This window comes from Rutilus rutilus (assembly GCF_951802725.1).
Source record: "Rutilus rutilus genome assembly, chromosome: 23".
Classification (NCBI taxonomy): Eukaryota; Metazoa; Chordata; class Actinopteri; order Cypriniformes; family Leuciscidae; genus Rutilus; species Rutilus rutilus.
In genome coordinates, this window is record NC_140233.1 from 27,780,469 (window position 1) to 27,805,946 (window position 25,478).

Sequence of the window (25,478 nt, forward strand, 5' to 3'; positions counted from 1 at the left end):
ATCCACAGGAATGCCTTCTCCGCTCTGCCTCAGCAGAAGCGGGTCCAGCACCCTGAGGCTCGCGAGCCTCACCACGTTCCTCGAAAAGTGACAGAGGGGAGCGGAGTGTGCGAAGCGGCAGCTTCTCACAATGCTGGCAATCAGCCCCCTCAAAAGCTGATACCGCATGCTCCACTCCCAAACAAATCACACAAAGCTCGTGTGTATCCCCACCCGTTAAATAACGCGGGCAGGGAGGAACACAGGACTTGAAGATTTGTTTCGCCATAATATAAACTTTGTACGACAGACAACAGTAAATATGACAGACAGGTTTGACACAGATCGCTTGCTGAGGCAACAGAAGCTAGTGCCGGTTGCACCGGATGTGCTTTTATCCTTTCCTGGTCATGACGTCACCTGCCTGTGAAGCTCACGCCCGCCATTGGACTAGCTGACATAGATGCTTCAGACGCAATCACGCAGGAGGCGTTCCCAAAGCGTCATCGACACATTGCGAGTTCCTCGATGGGGAACACCCTCTGAATGCAAAAGCTGCTGTAGACTGTGAGCTCACGACAAGACCGAAGAGAGATCCGGACGAGATACAGACTCACCTCAGACTCATCAGAGTCAAACAGCTTTACTGACAGGGTTAAAAGAACATGAAAATTAGATTTGCACCCCCAAGCGGTCGAGGTTGTGTCCCAATTCACTTCTTGTTGCAAATAATTTTTTGTCCAAAAACTCCTCAATTGTGTGTCATTACGGTTATTTTACTGCCTGATCGCGTCAGAGCCCACTCAATCCCAAATCATAAATATCAAATGTTTAATATTTCCTTCTCTTGTTAGGGCTGCCTCTGATGTGTCACCCATGATAGCCAATGAAAGCGAGCAAGCTTCTCCAACCGGATGATATGTGCTTCTGTAGCTGAAACTTGGCAGACACGAAAGTGGAATATTGAGAAAGAAGATCACCCATAATCTTTGTTTCTCCTTTGTTTTTTCTCCCCTAAAACAAAACTCACGCCAGAAGAACCAGCTGACGAAGACGACTGTCCCCCATTTGCAGAGATGGCAAAAGTACTCACTTCCCGTACTCAAGTAGAAGTACAGATACTTGTTAAAAAATACTTTGGTAAAAGTAGAAGTACTAATTTAACTTCTTTACTCAAGTAAAAGTAACAAAGTACAGGCTTGGAAATTTACTTAAAGTATAAAAGTAAAAGTAGCCTTGCGAATGACAACCATTTTTTATGCAAAGCTACCTGGACCACACAAATGTTACTAGAGTGCAAGCTGAGAAACTGAAGTGGATTTGGAAAAAAGGCTCTTTATATGCCATTGCCTACATTTTAAATGGATGTCTGCCAATAGGCCTAAAACATCACATATATGATTATTGTGACAGAGACTGACTCCAGGTTAATAAGATTCTGACTGAGTAGCAAGATATGAATTCAATTGTGATTCTGTGGGAATTCACAGATCCAGTTTCTCCTATTTAATCTTCCCCTTAACATTTAAAGGAATCTACATGTATGTGTGTGTGCTCAAATATGGCTTCTGGAAAGAAAATAAAGGATCAAATATTAATTACTAAACAGACATTAATTAAAAAGTTCCCCATACTTTTAGAGTTACAACTAACAACCACTAGATTTGTTAACGGTCTTAGCTTGTGCTCCCCACATCCCTTAACCTTAAAACACGTAAAGTGGTCTTGATTATAATAATAATAAAAAATAAAACTTGAGATAAAAAACATGAGTCCTCTAACTTACGTCTGAGAGGTTTGAGACATTAACATTAGCACAAAATAAAGTAGATAGGATTTGAGACAAGACCAAGTAACATTAACGTTAACGTAAGTGATCTCGAAAAAAAGAACGGCCTTGAGTAACGTTACTACAGCACTGTTACACTAAATCAAGTTACTGAATTGGTTTTTAATATTAAGCTATACATGCAGATATTGTATCAGCTGTATTAGATTATTTTCAAATAAACTGAACGCTCGCTAACCTTAACGTTACTTGGGTTACTTAACTAAATGCTAGCAAACCAAGGCATCATCATTGCTAGCAGGAGAACAAATGTAACTGACCATTAACGTAAACTTAACAAAGTTACTGAAACAAACAACAAATAGCTTTTGATAACAACAAAAAGATGATTTTAATTCTATGTGTTTTTTTCAAATTCGATGGTGAATTCTTGAAAGCCAGCAGTTCGTGGTGTTTCGGTTGGCACAATTTGCAGCACATTCACCAGGAGTCATACTTGATGCCTACTATCTCAAACATCTCTGTCAGATAAGGCCGAGGATGACTGGGAATGTCTTGCTGCTTGTCTGCCGAATCTCTGGGATCTCCGTTTTCTTCATTCTCAGTAATGTCGCCGCCCATACTACTATGTGCTAACGTTACCGCCATCAAGCCGCAATGATTTTGCCGCGAATGAATGCCACCGAATCTGTCGAGTCGTCTTGTAGTGGTGCGTCAAGTGCAACGTATATTCCCATCCAATTAGATTGAATTCGGTATTGATGACACGAAAAATAATAGCGGTAACTCCACTGAAATGATTTGAAACTAAAGTAATGAGCCAATTTTGTAAAATCTAAGGAGTAGAAAGTACCGATATTCATGTTAAAAATGTAAGGAGTAAAAGGAAAAAGTCGGCACAAAAATAAATAGTAAAGTAAAGTAAAAAATACCTGACAAATCTACTTGAGTACAGTAACAAAGTATTTGTACTTCCCATCTCTGCCCATTTGTTTTTCTTCTCAAGTCACGTTGGATCTCGTGAGTCTCTGTGAGATCTTGTCTCACTGTGAACATGTTGAACAGGTGTGTGTGGTCTCGCGGTCCAGACTAATCTTCTAGTGTGTGCATTTTGAGGATTACAGTCAGAGGTGGAGGGGGAACCATCTCTAGGGTAAGGCTAGATGCCATTCCTCTATAAAAAACACATTTAAATAGAATGTCATGAAATAGTTACGTGTCATCTATCAACAACCTACACAGGATAAACGCTATTATTATTAAAGGGGTTACGTTCACAAACCACTATAATTTGAACAGGCAAGCATATGCGTGATCTGGCATGGAGGCCAGTTTGAATAATAAATAGCCTAACCGTTGCCTTACCCAATGCAGCAAAACATACGTTTTCTTCAAAGTCTGAATGGATTATCGCCTGAGTATGCTTATAAAACGGTTAGTTCCAGTCCTTGATTCTGATTGGTCAATAGCTGTGTTTTATTCATGATTAAATGATGAAACACGGCTATGACTGCTACACTATCACTACACAACACCCCTAGCAACCACTCTTAGCAACATAAACATATGCTCTCATTGATATTGTTCATTGAAGCTTATAGAGTACAGTATTGTGAGAGATCGAGTAAGCGAGTGTTCCTGCATTTACAGTAGATATAGCATTTTCCTTCAGGTCAGTCATATTCGTAATAATGAATCCTTTTGAATGTCTGCGATATCTTGTCCGTTTAACAGTCAAGGGGTTTTCCCGTGCCATGACACGTTAGTCATTTGTCAGTTGCGTCAAGGCGAAAACACACCGTAAACAGGCCTTAATATGTAGCAGAAAAAACACCCAATCTGGCAACACCAGCCACCAGTGTCGCACCGCCGCATGCGTCATCAAAACTAAAAGCAGCATGTAGGCGACAGCAGCGAGGAGGCGTTGTATGATCATTTAAACGAGTTTTATGACAAGGTTGGTGAGGATGGGATCGTACATTTCTGTGCAAACTTTGCCCGCCGCTTTTAAAAAGAAAATCCGCACTTATTGAACCGTTTTTGTTTTTCCAGGATTCCAGTATTCCTTTTTAGTACTGAAATGGAGTTTGAAATGGAAAATTATTAAAACTGAAAAACATTTGCACCTTAAGGACTACTGTCCTGTTTTTCTTTTAATAATTCCTCATTAAAAAAAGACCATTCAAGCAGCACGTTTTTCCTCATGTTTTTGAGAATATACTGTAGGGGTGAAAACTGCAGCTCTAGTGTGGACTATGGGGAAATGCTGTCCCCTCAATGCTAATGTAAACCCTGGTTGGATAAGGATTCAAAATTGGATATGAAGATGAAATCTGACGCATAGCTTCAGTGTTAAAACTGATCAAATAATTGCTGTCTGTGGTTCTATATGGCCTGTGGCAATTATTTTGAAAAATAATAGCTCGCAGCAACATATGGAAAACAAGAACTATGATCTAGTTAATTTTTGGAACTGTGAACTTAGTTCAAAATTTTGAAGTATGAACTATGACCTGAACTAGTTCATTTTAAGATTTGTGAACTGAACTTTGAAATAGTTCATGTAGAAAGTGAACTTTCCCAACACTGGCTGGTAGGCCCTCGCGTGCGGTGCTGGGATTTGGTCATGGAGTGCTGTGTGTTCATGCTTGACCTTATTGATGCGTGTGTGTTGTGGTGAGACCTGCGCACACGGTGGTAAGATTGTGATATAGGAGCCTTGTGCTCATTAAACTAGTTTCCCTGGTTAACAGGGTGGCGTAATCAGCTACATCTTTAGAGGTTGCTTTCCCTCTCAATGTCCCCCTACACCTGTAAAACAGGTAAAAAGTATGATTCAACATAAGCAGATCTAAATGTAATGCCGCAAGCACACAATCGAGACTTTATTTAATTTTCACTTTACCACTAGATTTAGTTTAAATGTGCAGGTGCATTTTTGACCCAATCCCCCATTGTTTTTTGAGCTGTGGCTGTGGCCAGGGATGGCCCAGCCTAACACGCGCTCCGCCTATGATTGTAATGATCAAAATCGGTTGAAACTGCCCTTATGTCTGTGGTCTCCCGCCGTTTTGAATTAAGATTTGAAAATTGTCTTGTGTGTCCCAGGCCTAAGATAATTGAACGGTCTTTTATCAATCCAAAACACTAAACAATGTTGCAGATAGCAAGCACAGCTGGGCTGATTCTGGCTGAAATGCGTCACTGTTGGCTCACTGTCGGCATCGGTGAACAGATAATGGGCCAGATCCGTGCCGACTGTGCAAAACACTTCTGGCTGACTGACAGCTTTTTCTGTGTGGGCCAGCCTCGGCTGAACGCAGTTGTACTGGTGTCAGGTCCATACTCGGTGTAGCTGTGTGGATTTACCTTCGGCCCGAGTTTGCTTTGTCACAAGCGGGCCACTACTAGAATTAAGGAACTCAGCCGTATGAAAAAAAGGTTTTGCCGTTTAAATCCTGAGGAAGATCCTGCAGACGCAGACCATCGTTTTCAAGAGGAATCATTCAGCTGAAAAAATGAGCAAGTCATTTAATTAATTTATTGTTCTGGTGTTCTTTGATTAATTGTCAAGATAAATATATTTTTTAATTTTCTTTTTTATATCTAGATGTTTGCGATGAAATACCCATTCGGTCGGGGAGGTACGAGTGTTGATGAGATAATACGCCTATAATACGGTCTCTTTTTAAGATGATTGTGGTTTTTTGTGTGTGTTTTTTTTTTTTTTTTTTTTTTTTATCGAGGTTGTCCTGCGAATGTGAATGAAAGAATACAAGTTTGTGTTTATCATTGTATTTCTGTGAATGGCATTTTAACATTTGTGACTATTTGTCTGCAGCTTCAAATTCAGAATACAGGTTTGTGACTATTGTCTGCGAATGCAAATCTCATCATTCAACAGGTTTTCAAGAACAAATATTTATTGTACAAGTTCTCAAATTCACATCTACATGCTCTCGAGGTTTGCTACTCTTTTACCTTCATGTAATCTTTTCCAATCTTCAAGCAGGAGCTGAATAAAATACTCTGAATGATATCAGTCCACAGTCTGACTTGTGAAGCGGCCTGGAGTCCTAACACACACCATGTTCGTTGTTTGGCCAGAGGAGAACTGACCCCGACGGAGCCTGTTTTTCTTTCTTCATTCTGTCTCTGGTGGAGTTTGGGTTCTTGCCACTGTCGCCTCTGGCTTGCTTAGTTGAGGACACTTCTTCTTAATATTCATGATCTCCTCAGGGGCGGACTTTACCATTAGGCAAAGGTCGGCAATTGCCTTGGGCCCCGAGCTACCTAGGGGCCCCCAAAATGCCCTATTAACTTATGTCTAAGTTTTTTTTTTTAATTATATATTTCTAAAACTCCATTTGCGAAAAATGGCATCAAATCATTAGTGTCGCAGACAGGAGGGGGCCCCCCCGCCTCACTACATTGGATTATTCCATTATCTCACTTACTGCGCATCTGCGAAAGTGACAAGGCTGTGCCAAAAAACTGACGGAGAAAAGAAGTGATTGACAGACAGAGTGTACAGAGTGACAGAGACAGAGTAAAAATGAAGCGAAGCTAGCTACCCAAGCGGTGCTGAAAAAAGGAGGAAGCGGGAGGAAAGCAAAAAGTCCGTAAAGGTGCGCGGCGCGAAAGATAAACAACACGCAGTAACAGGGGAGAAATACACAAACAGAGCAAGACGAGTCTAAACGCGAAAATTTAAAGTTTCGAGGTTACCCAAGCGGCTCAAATAAAAGAAATAAGTGAAAAGACGCTGATAAGTATTATTACGGCTACTGTTGGGGATACAGATCAGGAACAACAACGTCCAAGTCCAACGCACAGAAAAATCGTGAAGCAAAGAGGACACGGAGATCGACAGACAAAACTGAGCAGTTTATGAATCATGATATTTAAAAAAATCTCAGCTCTCAGATTCTGTCAATTCTATAACGAAATACAAACAATAAATACCGTTTTGCCGTTTTAATGTTACGTGACAGATTCCTATAGCGGCACGTGGACTGATCATCTCTAGCTAATAGTAAATAAACACGAATTAACAATGTTGAAAGATACAGTATAACTTACCGAAATGTATATTCCTCTTTCATAATATCGATCAATAAGTGTTTTTCAACCGTGGAAAGCTGTAAAACAGCTGGAGAACAATCGTCACATAACTTTACCTCAGGAAAGCCATTTAATTGGCTAGAAAAATAAGAGCTATAAGAGAGTATTTGGCTAAATATGTGTAGGCTACTATATTACTTATTTTAACCTTAAATTATACCAGCTGATAGGGCTTTTTTTTCTTGAGAAAAAGTAACGCCTATCTTGTGAAACGTTACCTAATATTTATCCAAATAAGTCAATATTGAATCAAATCACAAGAATTGAATCGAAATGGTGAAATTTGTCAAGCAAAAAAAAAAAAAAAAAAAAAAAAAAAAAACATAGCTTACCAGAAATTGTACCATGTAAACATTGTAACATGTTTCTGTTTAGGAGTAAAGAAGTGTATGCAGGGTTTAAAGGGGACGTTTTTTCTCCTCTCTAACCTTTACATCCCCGTAGATTAGCTTTACCTGCCTATCCACCATTCAGTCCATACATATTTTTTTCACTCTCTTTTAAAGATTGGATGGGGAGGGGGCCCATAGCTCTACCTCGCCTTGGGCCCCCGATTTGCTAAATCCGCCACTGGATCTCCTGCATTGACACCATTATATGAGAACTGAACTGAGCTGGACGATGACATCACAGTTTTCTGCAGAGCTGCTTAATAATGAAAATGAACTATTTTTATAATTGATATACTTTATACAGTTATTGAACAGAACTGAATCAACACTGAACTGAATTCAGCTGAACAATGACACTTTTCTTTTTAGAGCAGCTTTACAGCCAAACTGAACTCTGTGTGCGTCATTGATAACTTTCCTGTTTCTAAAACAAAGCTTTTAGAAACCATTGAACAAATTGCTTTGCAAAATGATTCACTGTTTCGAGGCTCTCACACGCTGGTCAGAACAGCGAAAACTCAGCATGAAAACGTTTTTATTGAAAGTTAAAATTTGTATTTTCAATTTTTATTTTATCAGTTTTTATTCAATGCAATTACCAAATCATCTAATACCAGTAAATATGAAATGTCTTTATAATATGTGTTAGTTTATTAAATTGAAGGGCTTGTTTTGTTGGTTTTATGGAGAGCTTGGTAATCAGACCAATTAGACACTTTTAACTACAACTCATTTTTTATTATAAAAATGTGTCAATAAACATTAATATATAAAAAGAGATCATCGTAATGACATGAAGCCAGTGCTGCCAGATTTGGCAAGTTTCTGAATATTGAATTTGATTGTGCTGGTAATAATTGGTTTGGTGGTTTTCAAACACCTACATTTTATAGACTAATTGGTTAATAAACAAAACTCAAGTGTGCATGTAGTCCATAAAATCAGTCATCATGATGTGTAAATACACCGGCCCACTGCAGATCTGATTCAGCCAATCAGAGATCAGCAATCAGACGTGATCATTCGTGACTGACGGGTTTTTAGTGAGATCATTTGTAGCTGTATATTCATGTGATCGCTATGTTAAAGTGGCATAAATATACAGTTGTATCTACAGTGAAGTATTGAAGCACGTTTCAGCCATGGTTGAGTAAAAAATAGGATTATTTAAGTCATAATAATGAGAAACCTTATCATAATTATGACTTAGTTTCTCATTATATTGAGAATGTTTCTCATAATAATGACTTAACATCTCATAATAATGAGAAACTTTCTTGTAATAATGACTTAACAGCTCATAAATGCAATTAAAGTGATTGACTTTCCTACAGTTAGATTACATTGCAGTGGAAAGTTTTACAGGGACAAACACCACTCACATTTTCTCAAAAATTTTGGTCCATTTTAGTAATGGATATAAGATTATATGTTAAATGTTTACTTACATCATAATAAATAACTAAAGTCTGTGAAAGGTTTGATATTGTGTAGTTTGTGATCCTCCATCAGCAGCTGCAGTTTCTCTCAGCTGTATCAGTGCAGTCACTGTGACGTCTGACTGACAGAGGTTTTTGTACGACTCTTTATCACTGTGTGAACACATACTGACTGCTGATATAGTGTCTACTCTGACAGTAATAATCTCCTGTATCTTCAGTCTGGACTCCACTGATGGTCAGAGTAAAATCACTGCCAGATCCACTGCCACTGAATCTAGATGGAGTTCCAGTATAAGGTCTTGTTGCAGACTGAATCAGGAGTTTAGGAGCTTCTCCAGGTTTCTGTGAGTACCAGGCCATACAAGTATATGAACCTGTACAGGCATTGCTCACTACTGTGTTTGTTTTGCAGTTTATAGAGACTGATTCACCAGTTTGAACCATTTTTACAGAAGGAGTCTGAGTCACAGTCACCTGTCCACTGAAACCTGATAGAAATAGTGAGAGTTAGAAAAAGCAGCATGGCTGTGTAACATTCACTGTTGATGATATTATAATATTCAATTTAACATTTTCTTGAAACATTTACCTTCAATGCACAGACAGAGAGTCCAGATGAAGATGTTGATTGTGTTCATTGCTGTAGTTTAGTCTTGTGTGATGATGAAGAGTGTGTTCTGCTCTCAGTCATGAAGTGTTAAACTCACAGCACTATAAACACTCTCAGAGCACTGAAGCATGTGCTGACAATGCAAAGAAGTGGGCAGGATTTACAACAGCTTGTGCTGATAACAAACTAATATACACTAGAGTTACAGAATCATGACTTTATTTAGTATTTTTATTGTGACTCCTGAGACACTGAGGATGTGCAGATGAACGTCCATCTCTGTGTCCATATTCAGTCATGTGACCATCATCACTGCTACACTTCCACTAGATGAACCGCTATGGGATAAATATTGTATCAAAATGATTAACACGTGCAAGCACACTTATCAATGAACTTGATACATGTTGCAGAAATGTTTTATCCATGCCTTTCAACTTGCGTGTCAAAATTCAAAATTGAATGAATGTGAAGCAATTTGTACAAATAGAGACATTTTTGTGAATACACATGTTTTCCTTTGTATTAGTGTATCATAATTTGCGCATGCAACAAAGAAGATGTGCATCTGTGGATCAGGTGACACGCGTGCATTCATTGACGTCTTTTCTGAGTCGATCTCATTTGATTCATTTGGATTTTGAGACTTTCTTTTCGCGTTTTTTAAGCATTTCACAACCCACACACAAACAACTACAAATGAATAGGCCTGGTGCTAATTATTAATGTGTGCACAACTACCCATCTATTTGACAAGTTCACAAATGTGCGTCACTACATTCAAACTAATACAATACAACTTGTGTGTGCAAAATCCAAAATCACATGAATCTGCAGCATTTTGTACAAATAGAGACATAGTTGTTAATACAAAACCTCGGTTTTGTATTAATCTAGGCCAGAATTTGTGCATGCAACAAGTAAGATGTGCATTTGTGGATCAGGTGACACGCGTGCATTCATTGACTCGTTTCTGAGTCGATCCTATTTGATACATTTGGATTTTGAGACTTTCATTTCGCAGGTTTCGCCTTGCACGATCCACACACAGATGTCTGAGAAAACCTGCTACCACTAGATGGCAGTATTCTGCTAAAACAGACAACGGCAGCGTAATCAAGCGTTTGGAAACTACAGATTCTCCAACACCCGTGCAGAGACGACTCGGGGCATGTGAAGAGACGACTCGACGCTGGCGATATGTTTATGCCCTAAATCAATACATGATTTACTAACTGTATTTCTCTATGTACATTTCTGAAATGCACTTTCTGTAAAGCTGCTTTGAAACAATATGTACTGTTTTGCCCCCTCGTGGGTTTTGTTTTCTGTTTTGTGTCTAAATAAACCTTTAGAGTCTGCATACCCTCTGCTTTTGGGTTCATTCCTGCCATCCACATAACAGCTTACTCTGCTGTCTACTCATTTTTAACCAGCTGATTTCTTTTAACTTGAACTCTTTTCACTTGTATGTTGAGATGAGAAAGAGAGAAATCTGCACACTGCCAGTTCTCCTAACTCCTAACAAAGATCTGAAGTGAGTTTTGTAGAAAGAGAGATTGCTTGACACACATGCACAGAGTGGTCTGAAAACAAAAGACCTGACGATGCACCTGTGGCTCATCTATTTATAGCCTCGTGTCACGGGTACGCGCCGATGATGCCATCGACCGAGGCTATATTACCTCAGAGTCAATTCTATCGACCTGTTTACACACTACAGCTGGTCACATTTAAAGACGTTCCCAAAGCGCTAAGCAGCGCAGCATCGACTGTAGCTTTTGAAAGGGAACTCAGTGGTGAAGGATGGAAGTGCAGTTAAAGTGATTGACTTTCCTACAGTTCGATTACATTGTAGTGGCAAGTTTTATAGGAACAAGCACATTTTCTCCACATTTGTGTCCAGTTTAGTAAGGGATATAATATTATATTATATGTTTACTTACATAATAATAAATGAATAAAGTGTGTGAAAGGTTTGATATTGTGTAGTTTGTGATCCTCCATCAGCAGCTGCAGTTTCTCTCAGCTGTATCAGTGCAGTCACTGTGACGTCTGACTGACAGAGGTTTTTGTACGACTCTTTATCACTGTGTGAACACATACTGACTGTTGATCCAGTGTCTACTCTGACAGTAATAATCTCCTGTATCTTCAGTCTGGACTCCACTGATGGTCAGAGTAAAATCTCGTCCAGTATTTGCTGTTCCACTGCCACTGAATCTAGATGGAGTTCCAGTATAACGGCTGCTTATATAATAAATCAGGAGTTTAGGAGCTTCTCCAGGTTTCTGCTGATACCAGGCTAAGAGGCTGCTGTATATTCCTACATCTATATTACACTCTATTGTTGCTGTTTGACTCTGTTGGACAGTTTTAACTTCAGGTTGAGTCAGAGTCACTCCTCTGGATTCTGAAGAAGAGAAAAGAAAAACTATTAGTGTTTAAAACTATTATCATCATATACTTTTACAAAAACACCAAATCCAGAGTCAGTTTTTACATCTTACCTTGAATAAACAGTGCAATGGTCCAGATGAAGATGTTGATTGTGTTCATTGCTGTAGTTTAGTCTTGTGTGATGATGAAGAGTGTGTTCTGTTCTGCTCTCAGTCATGAAGTGTTAAACTCACAGCACTATAAACACTCTCAGAGCACTGAAGCATGTGCTGACAATGCAAAGAAGTGGGCAGGATTTACAACAGCTTGTGCTGAGAACAAACTAATATACACTAGAGTTACAGAATCATGACTTTATTTAGTATTTTTATTGTGACTCCTGAGACACTGAGGATGTGCAGATGAACGTCCATCTCTGTGTCCATATTCAGTCATGTGACCATCATCACTGCTACACTTCCACTAGATGAACCGCCATCACTAAAGTAAGATCATGAATCATGAGTCTGTTCAGAAAGTATCAGGACTGATTGTGAATCTCTAATCAGAGTTCATGGTGTCACTCCATCTATCATGAAGCCTCATGTGTGTCTGAAATCATCAAATGGAGAAGAAACAGGCTGTTAAAGATGGAGACATATTAGAGCTTGTTCACGTTTCATGATCTTGTGTGGAGATTCATAACCAGTCCAGATACTTTTAGAACAGACCTTGAATATGAAAACATGCTTGACTGTGTAGAACATGCAAAATACCTTTTATATTTTCATTGTTGACACTTTCTATTGACTTTGGCTCTAATATTCAATAAACTCATTATTTGAAGAGATTTTCACTGAAGATTGAAGTCTGAAGCTGCAGGTTTTTCTGTGAATCATGATGATTGATCTGCATATGAAGAACAGAAGCATCATTATGAGAAACTCCACAACATCATCCATGATCAAAGAGGTCAAAGGTCACCTCAGAGGTCACAGCTCATCAAATATATTTCTTTAAACAGTGTTATATCAGAAAGCATTTAGTCAAATCTGAATGAGTGAGTGTTGAGAAGAGCTGAGGATCTTCTAATATCAGAGTGTTGAAGTGTTGTTTCTCTCTCTCTGCTGGAGTGTGTGTTCACTCGAGTGGAATAGAGGTTTTTGTACGAGCGTTTCATTAGATTGTATCACTGTGGTACACATTCGGTGGAGGAACTAAACTGGTGATCGGTAAGTCTGTCTATTTAATCACCTAATAAAAAAATACAATTTAGATTTCAGAAAGTGTTTTACAGTGGAAACAAGAACAACATTTATTAATAATAATGATTATTAGATATTGTGGCAAAACATTACTTGAAGTCAAGTCATCTTCATTTATATAGCGCTTTATATGAAGCCTTTATGAATAATGCATTATAAATGTATTCATAATGTAGATAATAACAATTTCTATTTTTTTCATAAATTATTGTAACCAAAGTTAAAATGCATTATAATATTTACAAATCCTTGTTACATCTGGAATTGGTTGTTTGTTATGAGTTTTAATGTATTATAATTTCTAAAGGTGTAACAATGAATAGATAATATTACAATGTATTCATTAGATCATACATGCTTTTATAATGCAATATGTATGAAGGCTTTTAATAAAGTGTTACTGATATTGTTGTATACTAATTTAATCTAAAACAATATTGTTATAAGAATTGCATTATTTTAACAAAAAAAGGAATTCTAAACATATTTCCACACTGTGTCTCACTATGAGTTTAATCAGTTTATTACAGGTTTGTCTTTCCTTCATTTATTTCTACACTGAGTTCATATTTAGTTCATCTTTTATTGTAGAAATCATACATGGAAAAAAGAGATTTGACATCAGAATGTAAATGTTGCTGCTTTCTGTAGTTCAGTCAATGATACTGAATCTCTTTTGCTCATGTTGTGCTTATAATTCAGTGTTTTGTTCATTCTGTGTGATTCAATTGTGTTTTAACTCTGTTTGAAATTGAGTTACATTTTCAGTTCAGGTGAATATCTCAAAATGTAAGATATTTATGTTCAGAGTGAATAATTGCTGGAATTAAAGCAGTCAGATCGGCCTGATAATAGATAATATGTGTTATAACTGCTGTTACACTTATTGATGAGATCATACATGCATTTTAATGTATATAGCAGTGCATAATTAATGCATTAAAATACTTTTATAATGCAATATGTATGAAAGCTTTAAATAAAGTGTTACTGATATTGTTTTATAATGATTGAATCTAAAACTGTGTGTGTGTGTGTGTGTGTGTGTGTGAATGTGTTGTGTTTGTCTCCTGCAGCTGGTCCCACAGTGAAGCCCTCAGTGTCTCTGCTGCCGCCCTCTTCTCTGCAGATCTCTGGAGACTCAGCCGCACTGCTCTGCCTGCTCAGCTCTTACTCTCCACAGGGGGCGCTGGTGAGCTGGACACTGGACGGGTCAGAGGTCACCGAGGGGGTTCTGACCAGCGCAGAGAGCCAGCAGGACGGCCGCTACAGCCGCAGTAGCGTCCTGACCCTCAGCAAAGCACGCTGGGAAGAGGGAGAGCTGTACGTCTGCAGAGTAACACATGATGGAGCTCCTCATGAGGTCTCGTTCCACAAGAGCTCTGAGTGCTGATGTTTCTCTCCTGAAGATGAGCCGTATCTGAGTGTCCTGTGTCAAGCAGGATTCACATGAGTCTAGTGCTGCAGCTGTAGTGATTTACAACTCAATACTGAAAGAGTGTGTGAGTGTGTGTGTGTATGTGATCTTTCAATCTGCTGTGTTTGCTGCAACATTCAATAAAGCTTCTCAACAAGTTCACTTTGTGTCTGACAACATCATTCAACTAACAGATGAAGATGCAGGTGCTTTTCAGAAGGTTGATGTAGCAGTAAATGTCAAATAAAGCTCTTGGGGTTTGAACATGGTCTCTGGAGACAGAGCTGCTCTATTCTGAGAGGATCACAATCACTCCACCCTGACAATGCAAATGGGCTTTTCAGTCTCACTCTTTGATTGGTTACATGATCTGGACTGGAACACTTTCACTTCTGCTTTAGTGAAGCAGCGCAGACAAACTGATCATTACATTTATAGGAGATTAAAAACTTTAGAATGTAAAAATATGAAATAATAATAATCAAGAATCAGCCGTTCTGACACTAATTGTTACATAATCATTACATTTATAGACAATGGTGTAAATATATATGAAAATGCTAGGAAAAACATAACTAATACATGATCACAAATCAAGAATCAGTGTTGTTAATAAATGTTAATATCATAGTGTATTTGTTCATTGTTCATACATGTTTATATTAAAGTGTATTTGTTAATTGTATAATAAAAACCCTTGGTTGAATGTGTGTTTCACTGCCAGTTTCTGCCCAGCCGACTCTCAGCCAGATCTGTCTTACAGTGCCTGGGCCAGACCTGGGCCATATCAGTCAATAAGAGTCGCTTTACAGGGTGTGGGCCACATCTGGGCCAGAGGAAGCTCTGTGTGTCCATGTTCAGTGTGTTGGGCCAGTTTTGGGCCGGGGACCCAGCCAGAAGTGGAGGTGGGCCAGGCAAAGTTTGCTCTCTGGCCTGCTGTTATGAACTCAAGAGTGAACCAGAATCATGTTGCTCTAGTGATGGAGAAACAAAGCTTTTAGAAACCATTGAACCGATTGATTTGTGTGGCAGGAAGCGGTATAGGATTTCAATAAGTTACTTTGCTTATGGTGATAATTGTCGACTACGCCACCCTGAATAAATCAGGGAATATCTAAATAACCCAGCAATTAGCATTAGGTCCCACATGTTCGTGTTTGTCAGGGAGGTTAGAGACAAGAGTACAACTAAATTACAAAAAGGTCTTTTATTGACATACAAAAATAGGAGGAGGGGGGGGAGGAGGAGGAGGCACTTAACTAATCCTGCCACATAAGCTTTGATCAGGCGTTTGTCATGCTCATTAATATCCGCCCAGACTAACGTTAGGTGATATAACTTAGCGGTTTCTCATCGAGAGACAGAGAGATATTTATTCCTGATACATTTTTTGTTCCATAGGTGCTTGTGTGGGAAATGCGAGGCAATGTTTACAGCTGAGGAAAGTCAGTGTTGCAGGGAGGTGGATGCATACTGGGCCTTAGTGGAAAATGCCAAACTTCCATGATTGCAGTTAGTGTTACTACAGTAAAGCCATGGTGAATGTTGCTGATCTGTGGACACTGGATAGTTCGTTCATTCATTGCATGTTCATGTTTATTCCTGGTTTCCACGTCAGCGCTGTTTGATCCGTTAATAACGGAGAAATGTGAATAATTCTCACTAGATCTTGCAGCGATGTTATTACTAATGTGGCGAATTCAAATGCTTTATTTACTGGATCTCGCAGTTACAGTGTTGCTTGATCAGGCTCGCGCTGCACTGGTCCAAACTGATAAATGGTCCACACAAACACAATAACGAGTAGCTCAGTTTCGTTCCGCTTACATTGCATTTGCCAGTTGATGTTGTGCTCGCGCCAGCATCCGGCGGGAGAACGATGATAAATTGAAATACAAAAACTACTGAAAACACACTGACTCACGACCGCTCTTACTGAATACCAACCCACTCTGCACTGAGCTGCGGCAGAGCACAGCACACGTCTCCCTCGTGTGACGTAAAATGACGCGATGTTGAAAAAAAGCGGTTTGTACGAGCAGTCAAAGAAACGCTCACTTTATCTACTAAATTGGTGTCCTTATGTCGTTTTAAAACATTTTAAATCCTGCATTATCTTTTCATATGGTATTTTCATACACAAATATATATTCATTTAGATTTTTTTTTTTACCTGCAAGATGCTCTTTAAGGTGAAACTTGGGGATGGCCAAAAATTTGTTAAAATAACCGAACTGAGCCTGAAGGAATTTTTGTCTGCTGGTAAGAAAAATATATACTTTTACAGCGATGAATCGTTTAAATATCGCGTTCTCGATTCAAATATGTGTGTTCTGATTTTCAGTCTTTTCAAACACGCATCCTTCGAATCCTTGTTTCTGTGTTGCAAATATTAAATTTAATCACTGAAGTACAGGGATAAACGTTTAATGTCTGGATATAAACACTGATGTCCATGGATAAAAATCGAGCAAATCACCTTTTTTACTCTTCAAATTAAGATTACCAATTACATCGTTACGCCTCAAGATGGCGCCAAGAGACTGTAAAAAATGTATTTGTCCTTGAATCATTCATTCAAAAGATTTGCTCAAAAGGCTGATTCATTCAGCAAAGAAACGTTTAATTTGATTAAATAATTCATTCAATTTAAACAAAATGAGTTGGACTGCAGCAATTAACATTTTGTTGGAGTCTTTAGTAAATTACATGTTATTTTGCTGTCTATTCAGAATCATGGGAGAACAAAAAAAAAATCATGTTAATTTTAGTATTTTAATGAATTTGTAAAAAAAAAAAAAAAAAAAAAAAAAAAAATATATATATATATATATATATATATATATATATATATATATATATATATATATATATTTTTTTTTTTTATTATTATTTTTTTTTTTTTTTGGTATTTGGTCATTTTATTTTAGAATATATACTATATATATAAAATGTTTGGTATTTGGTCATTTTATTTTAGAATATATACTGTCACATGTTACATTTGCTCTGATGTTCAGTTACCAGCAAGTAATTGATCAACCTTGTAATGTATACCCTTTCTCATTAATTCGCATACATTTTTTCCCAGCTTTTTTAAAGTTCGGTGTCCCAACTGTACCCGAGAATGTGAAGGTTATTGATGAATCGGGGACTGAGGTGGATGATGATGTTTTTGAGGATGTTGTTAAGGATCCCTCAGTTGGTGTTCTCACCATAAAACATGGTGCAGGTTTGTTTATTTTATTACTTTCTAGAACATTTCTCAATGCTTATTTATTAGTATCATGAAGACTTTGACCACCCTATATGCAACTAGACTTGGAATCTGCCTCTCCACAAGCCTCTCCTGTGCAGTTGAATCTGTCCCTGTCTTCATCAATTGACTCCACTGACTCACAGGATACAGTAATTATTGAAGAAAGCTCTTCAAGTAAAAGAATGAGACTAGATGATGAAGCTAAAAAGGTGAGCATCAAAGTTGTTATTATTTATAAATGTTGGGGGGAAAAGTTAAAATTCATCAATCTGAAATAGCCAATTTTTTTTTTTTAATTACACATCTTGTTTGAGGTAATGTTTTGTACTTAACATGCCATACTTATGCTATTTTATTTTATTTTTATTTATTATTATTAAGTTGGTGGAATCCGTTCTTGTCCATAAACCTGGTGGGGAGCATATAATAAATGAATACAACCGATTTAAGACTTTGGGAGATGAAACGAGGAGGAAAATGGTGAACATCCTGGCAGCTGACATGACAGAAAAGAATGGGTAATCTGCATATCTTTAACTGGTGTATATGATCTCTCACTGTAGTTCTATCATTTCTTGTTTTTTGAATCTGTGCTAAAGATAGGTGATTTATTATTATTATTAGGGGTTCAAGCACGAAGTGCTGAAACCCTATTGTAATTGTACTGATTTTTATTATTAGGGGTTCAAGCACGAAGTGCTGAAACCCTATTGTAATTGTGCTGATTTTTATTAGGGGTTCAAGCACGAAGTGCTGAAACCCTATTGTAATTGTGCTGATTTTTATTATTAGGGGTTCAAGCACGAAGTGCTGAACACCTATTGTAATTGTACTGATTTTTATTATTATTATTATTATTATTCTTCTCCGCTAAAACGCATCGTGCAGCCCAAACCGTAAGTGCTGGAGACTTGAAACTTTGTCAGATGGTAGTACAAAAATCGAGGAAAGGTTCAGAGAGTATGACCCCGATTGGCCTATAGGTGGCGCTATAGCAACCAAAAGCGCGAAACTGCTCATAACTCCTAGACCGTATGTCGTAGACTCAAGTGTCTTATATCATTGGAAAGCTGGACGCCTGACGAACAAAACGTATATCTCCGATTTCATTTCCGTCATGATAGATTTTCCGCCATTTTGAATTTTGTCAAAAATCTACTTTTGCGAACTAGTCCGTGGTTTTTCGTCCGATCGGAACCAAACCAGTGCAGAAATGTTCTCTGGAGTCTGAAGATCAATAATTATCGAAATAACGTCGATATTTCGATTCAAAGTCGCTAGGGGGCTCAAAATGAACGTTGTGGGAGGAGCCTATTTTACTAAAATGGCTATAACTCAAAAAGTAAATGAGATAGCTTCACCAAACTGGGTACACATATGTAGGATTTCAATCTGGGGTCACAGTAACAAAATAGCGACGATTGAACACTAGGTGGCGCTATAACATGAAAAAAACATGAAAAGGGCTATAACCACCTGACCGTTAGTCTGATTGACTTGAAAATTGGTATGCAGTGTCTTGGTCCAAGGTGCCATGTATGTCTATGAGGACATTGACGTATCTCAAAAAACATGGCCGCCATTGGCCAATGAAGTCGAGCACCTATTAGACAAGGTTAACGGAGGCCGATCGGAACGAAACTCGATGGGCATGTTCGACTCATGGCCCTAGAGGTCTGTAAAAATTTTGAAAGAAATCGGCCACTAGTTGGCGCTAACGAGTTTTATGGCTCTGTAATCACATGGTGTTACACTTATTGTCACAAAATGCATATCATTTGATAGATCTGCTCATGCTGAACAACTTTGCCTCTATAACCATTGCTGTCAATCAAACCGTTCATTAAATATTCGCAAACATGTTAAAAACCTACTTTTGCGAACTAGTCCTAGGTTTTTCGCCCGATCTGAACCAGACCAGTCTAGGACAATTCTCTGGACTCTATAGATCAATAATTATCAAAAAAAAGTTGAACTTTTGCATTTGAGTGGCTGTAATAGGGTCATTTATAAAATGGGCGTTGCAAAATACACTCAAAAGCTTATAAATCCTAAATGAAAACTCAGAACTTCACAAAAATTGGTGAGCATATGTGACATATCATCATTAACAAGCATGCAAAATTTTTTGGAGATCGGACCAAATGTGGCGCTATAACAGTTAAAAGGCTTTAAAACCATATGTTTCCTATGGTAAACTGCCTGTATTGGCTGTAAATGGTCTGATCTGTAAAATGGTCTGTAAATCTCTGATCATATAATTTTCATATCATAATGTTCAAAACTAGTGCAATACAATTCTCTGTACTCACTAGATCAATAATTGTCAGAAAAAGTTGAACTACTTCATTTGGTTAGCTATAATAGGTTCACTTCAAAATGTGGCCTTTACCAAGTGTCCCCGAAAGCCTATATCTCTTTAATAAAAACAAGTCAGAACTTAAGAAGTTCTGCTCTTAAGAAGCATGAAAAATTTCAGACAGATCGGACAAAATTTGCCTCTATAACAGTTAAAAAGGTAAAAATGATATAACATGGCATATTAAGTCAATAAGTGGTATTGTACTGCCCCCTGCTGTCATTTCATCATACTACTCCCTAATATTGTTATATAATTTATATTTAGACTTTATAAAATCATTATTTTAACATTTACAATCACATTTTGTCAAAACTCATCTATTGAAGTATTACTATTGACAATTCTGTCAAATTAAGGAATGGAATCCTGAAACGAAAGTAAAAACGGAGGCCGCCATTTAGGCCACGCCCCCCCAGTACAAATTCACTCATAACTCGAAAACGGAAAGACGCTGCACGCTCAAATTTTGATGGTAAGGACCTCTCTTGATCGAAACGTATCGTCGCGGGCCTCGGGCCTTCCAGAGATAAAAGCCCTGAAATATATGCCTTTGAACGATCAGAACTCCCGGTCCCAATCGCCCCAAAACACCGCGATGGTCTCATTCAACAAGACTCCTCAAGCACTATCTATGCTCTGAGTTTCAGAATTTTTCGCCTTTTGGTTCCGGAGATAAAAGTGATAAACCAAATTCCCATTCATTCATTCATTAATTCAATCAATCACTTCAACTGTTGCACCACTAGAAACACACCACTGTTGTCCACTGGAGGGAGCAGCAGGATTACACATGATCTTTTTATTCGCTGTCAGTATTGGGAAACAAACAAATGCTTTAAAAAGCAATCTTTTTTATTATGATGTTTTTTATTTTATTATGATATTTGTATATATTTTATTTTTTAATTTTTTATTATGATTATTATGAAGTTTTATATTATTAGATAAAGAAATGCCTATAGACAATTAAATATTATTATTATTATTATTATTACGGACTGGTAATACAGATCACAAAGAAATATGTGAAATGGTTAGACCATTAAAAGATATTTTCACAATATCACATCCTAAAAACATGGAAAACATATTTATCTTTGTGTGTGTGTGTGTGTGTGTGTGTGTGTGTGTGGATGTGTGTGTGGATGTGTTTGTGTGTGTCTGTGTGTGTAAGCATGCTTAATGGAAAGAACATGGAGAAACTGCTTTGTTTTACTGGTGGATAAAAAAGTCTTTCAAATGAAAGTGAGTCAATTAGTGGTCTTCTACTGCCCTCTGCAGGACATTCTACTTAATAAAATATTTTCACCTGTGCTTTTGCATTAATTTTTGTATAAAGTATATAATTACTTGCATGAAAATCACCTATTATAACACAATCATGTTTTGTCAAAGTTTATCACTTCATTTGTACTGAGCTCTCAGTTTGAACAATTCTGCCCCTCAATCTGAAAATGGTGTTATACAGAGGAGATTTGCAATTATCATTTTGTTACCTATCTTTTATTTTAAATATCTACATCTACAACAAAATGTGTGTGCATGTGTGTGTTCAAGCATGGTTAGTGTATTAAGTATTATTGTTTAAGTATTATTGTTTTCATTTACATTTTAACCACCAGATGAAGACCACTCATTGGTTCATTCTGCTCACTAAAATATTATTTTTCATTTTTTTTCCATTTGAAATATTGTTTAAACTTAATAAAATCATTAAAATAACATTTCAAATCATATTTTGTCTGTTTATAAATCCCACAGACTCACATTGGCTGCAATACTAATGTTTTTGTAAGACACAGACCTGATAGTCTAATCTGTGTGTATTGTGCATATATTATTGATATTATTACTATTGCAAATCATGTTATTGTAACTCATATCTTAATAGAATATTATTTGTAATTTTAATTCTTTATTTCTTAATTGATTTTTTTATGATTACTACAGATATTATCACCAAAGATATCAACTACACCTTCACTTTTAGTATTGATACGCTGCACACACAGCACAATCACACACTCACTAATGCATTCAAATAAATGTAATCTTAATGTGCTACTTTATTTGTACATGATTAGAGTGAACAGAAATCTAAGACTATTTTTCTTCTTTTGTTAAAGCCATTTCAGACTACAAGTAAGCATTATATTACTAATCATCTATTTTAAAGGTGCCATACAATTGAAAACTGTATTTATCTTGGCATAGTTGAATGATAAGAGTTCTGGACATGGAACTGACATACCGTGAGCCTCAAACACCATTGTTTCCTCCTTCATGTGTAAATCTCCTGTTTGCAAAAGACCGCTGAAAAATGAGTGAATCCCAGCATAACACTGACTGTGACGTTGGAGTCAGGATCATTAATATTTATACCCCCCAAATTTGCATATACCAGCCCATGTTCTAGGCCAGGCAGTGTTAACGTGGACCTACACAGCTGAATCATCAGAAGATCTGCAGGTATTGTGAAGAAGCAAGCAAGGACAATAGTGAAAATGGCAGATCATGGATATAAATGTTATGTTCGAGGCTGTGCTGCAGATTTGAGAACTTTTCATTCCCTTCCCACAAAACTGTCAACAGGCATGGTTGATGTTTACAACAGGATACCTCACCATTTTAATTCAAAGCTGTTAGTTTGCTCTGCCCATTTTACCACAGACAGTTTTTCTAACCTGGGAGTGGGACAATATCAAGCAGGTTTCGCTCATTGTTTGATACTGAAGAAGGGGGCAGTTCCAACTAATGTTATATTTCCATTACAACCCCTACCGCAAGCAGAAAGTAACATTAGTGATTTTATCCACTACTTGACTGTTGAAGACATTTCTGTTTCAGAGATATCAGAGAACAATTTAAAATATATCAATGCATTCTACAGCACCTTTAAAATAATTATTTAAAATGGAGATCAGGCCATATAATCACAAAAACAGGAAAAGGGCTATAACCACCTGACCATTAGTTCGATTGACTTTAAAATTGGCATGCAGTGTCTTGGTCCAAGGTGCCATGTATGTCTATGCCGCCATCGGTTTTTAGCCCGATCGGAAATATACCAGTGCAGTACAATTTTCTGGAAGCTCTAGATCAATAATTATATAAAAAACTTAAACTTTACCCATTGGGTAGCCATAACAGGATCATTTAGAAAATGGTTATGGCAAAAAACACTCAAAAGCCTGTAAATCCTAAACAAAAACTCACTAAACTGCCTTATGTGCTTAAAGACCCTAAATGCTTGAACCCCGCTAAATGCTGCTTGCAGCTTTAATTAGGGGTTCAAGCACGAAGTGCTGAAACCCTATTGTAATTGTACTGATTTTTATTATTATTAGGGGTTCAAGCACGAAGTGCTGAAACCCTATTGTAATTGTACTGATTTTTATTATTATTATTATTATTATTATTATTATTATTATTATTATTTTTCTTCTGCCGTAAAACTCATCGTGCAGCCCAAACCGTAAGAGCTGGAGCTTTGAAACTTTGCCAGATGGTAGTACAAAAATCGAGGAGAGGTTCAGAGAATATGACCCCAATTGGCCCATAGGTGGCGCTATAGCAACCAAAAGCGCGAAACTGCTCATAACTCCTAGACCGTATGACGTAGACTCAAGTGTCTTATATCACTGGAAAGCTGGAAACCTGAAGGTCAAAACGTATATCTCCGATTTCATTTCCGGTATGTAAATTGTCCGCCATTTTGAATTTAGTTAAAAACCTACTTTTGCGAACTAGTCCTAGGTTTTTTGTCCAATCGGATCCAAAACAGTGCAGAAATGTTCTCTGGAGTCTGAATATCAATAATTATCGAAAAAAAGTCGAAATTTCGATTCCTGATCGCCAGGGGGTGATAAATTAATGTTGTAGGAGGAGCCTATTTTACTAAAATGGCTATAACTCGAGAATGAAATTAGATATCTTCACCAAACTTGGTGCACATGTGTATGAGTTCAATCTGGGGTCACAGTAAAAAAATTGCGACGATTGATCACTAGGTGGCGCTATAACATGAAAAAAACATGAAAACGGCTATGACCACGTGACCGTTAGTCCGATTGACTTGAAAATTGGTATGCAGTGTCTTGGTCCAAGGTGCCATGTATGTCTATGAGGACATTGGCGTATCTCGAAAAACATGGCCGCCATCGACCAATGAAATTTGAGCACCTATTAGACAAGGTTAACGGAGGCCGATCGGAACGAAACTCGATGGGCATGTTCGACTCATGGCCCTAGAGGTCTGTAAGAGTTTTGAAAGAAATCGGCCACTAGTTGGCGCTAACGAGTTTTATGGCTCTGTAATCACGTGGTGTTACACTTATCGTCACAAAATGCATATCATCTGATAGATCTGCTCATGCTGAACAACTTTGCCTCTAGAACTAATGCTGTCAATTAAACCGGTTATTAAATATTCGTAATTATGTTATAAACCTACTTTTGCAAACTAGTCCTAGGTTTTTCGCCCGATCGAAACCAGACCAGTCTAGGACAATTCTCTGGACACTCTAGATGAATAATTATCAAAAAAAAGTTGAACTTTTGCATGTAGATGGCTGTAATAGGGTCATTTAGAAAATGGGCGTGGCAAAAAAACATTAAAAAGCCTATAAATCCTAAATGAAAACTCAGAACTTCACAAAAATTGGTGAGCATATGTGACATAACATCATTAACAAGCATGCCAATTTTCATGGAGATCGGACGATAGGTGGCGCTATAACTGCTAAAAAGCTTTAAAACCATATATTTCCTATGGTATTTCCTGTAAATGGTCTTTTTCATCTATTATGTCAGTAGTTACATTCTTGGTAAATAAAACTTAATCACTTTTGATGCTTTTGTGCTTAAAGGCCTTGACTGCTTGAACCCCGATAAATGCTGCTTGCAGCTTTAATTATTATTATTATTATTCTGCCGTAAAACGCATCGTGCAGCCCAAACCGTAAGGGCTAGAGCTTTGAAACTTTGCCAGATGGTAGTACAAAAATCGAGGAGAGGTTATCAAATTATGACCTCGATTGGCCCATAGGTGGCGCTATAACAACCAAAAGCGCGAAAGTGGTCATAACTCCTGGACCGTATGTCGTAGACACAAGTGTCTTATATCATTGGAAAGCTGGTCGTCTGACGAACAAAACTTATATCTCCGATTTCATTTCCGTCATGATAGATTTTCCGCCATTTTGAATTTTGTCGAAAACCTACTTTTGCGAACTAGTCCCTGGTTTTTTGCTCGATCGGAACCAAACCAGTGCAGAATTGTTCTCTGGAGACTGAAGATCAATAATTATCGAAAAAAAGTTGAAATTTCGATTCAGGGTCGCTAGGGGGCGCAAAATTAACGTTGTTGGCGGAGCCTATTTTACTCAAATGGCTATAATTCCAGAAGTAAATGAGGTATTTTCAACAAACTTGGTACACATATGTAAGAGGTCAATCTGA

The 25,478-nt window shown here is 37.6% G+C and overlaps 2 protein-coding genes across 2 annotated transcripts in view; one reads left to right on the top strand and one right to left on the bottom strand.

The window, feature by feature from the left end:
* LOC311283110 (uncharacterized protein) overlaps positions 1-25,478 on the bottom strand; it is a 790,474-nt gene that overhangs the window by 307,862 nt on the left and 457,134 nt on the right. The window lies entirely within an intron of this gene.
* The window catches only part of LOC311282760 (uncharacterized protein), a gene marked incomplete at its 5' end in the record, with an annotated part of 42,958 nt that continues 34,057 nt past the window's right edge, over positions 16,578-25,478 (top strand). The window contains 4 exons of the mRNA XM_084396772.1: positions 16,578-16,659; positions 17,489-17,629; positions 17,717-17,865; positions 18,038-18,174. Coding sequence (XP_084252898.1) covers positions 16,578-16,659; positions 17,489-17,629; positions 17,717-17,865; positions 18,038-18,174 — 509 coding nt within the window. The remainder of the gene's footprint in view (positions 16,660-17,488; positions 17,630-17,716; positions 17,866-18,037; positions 18,175-25,478) is intronic.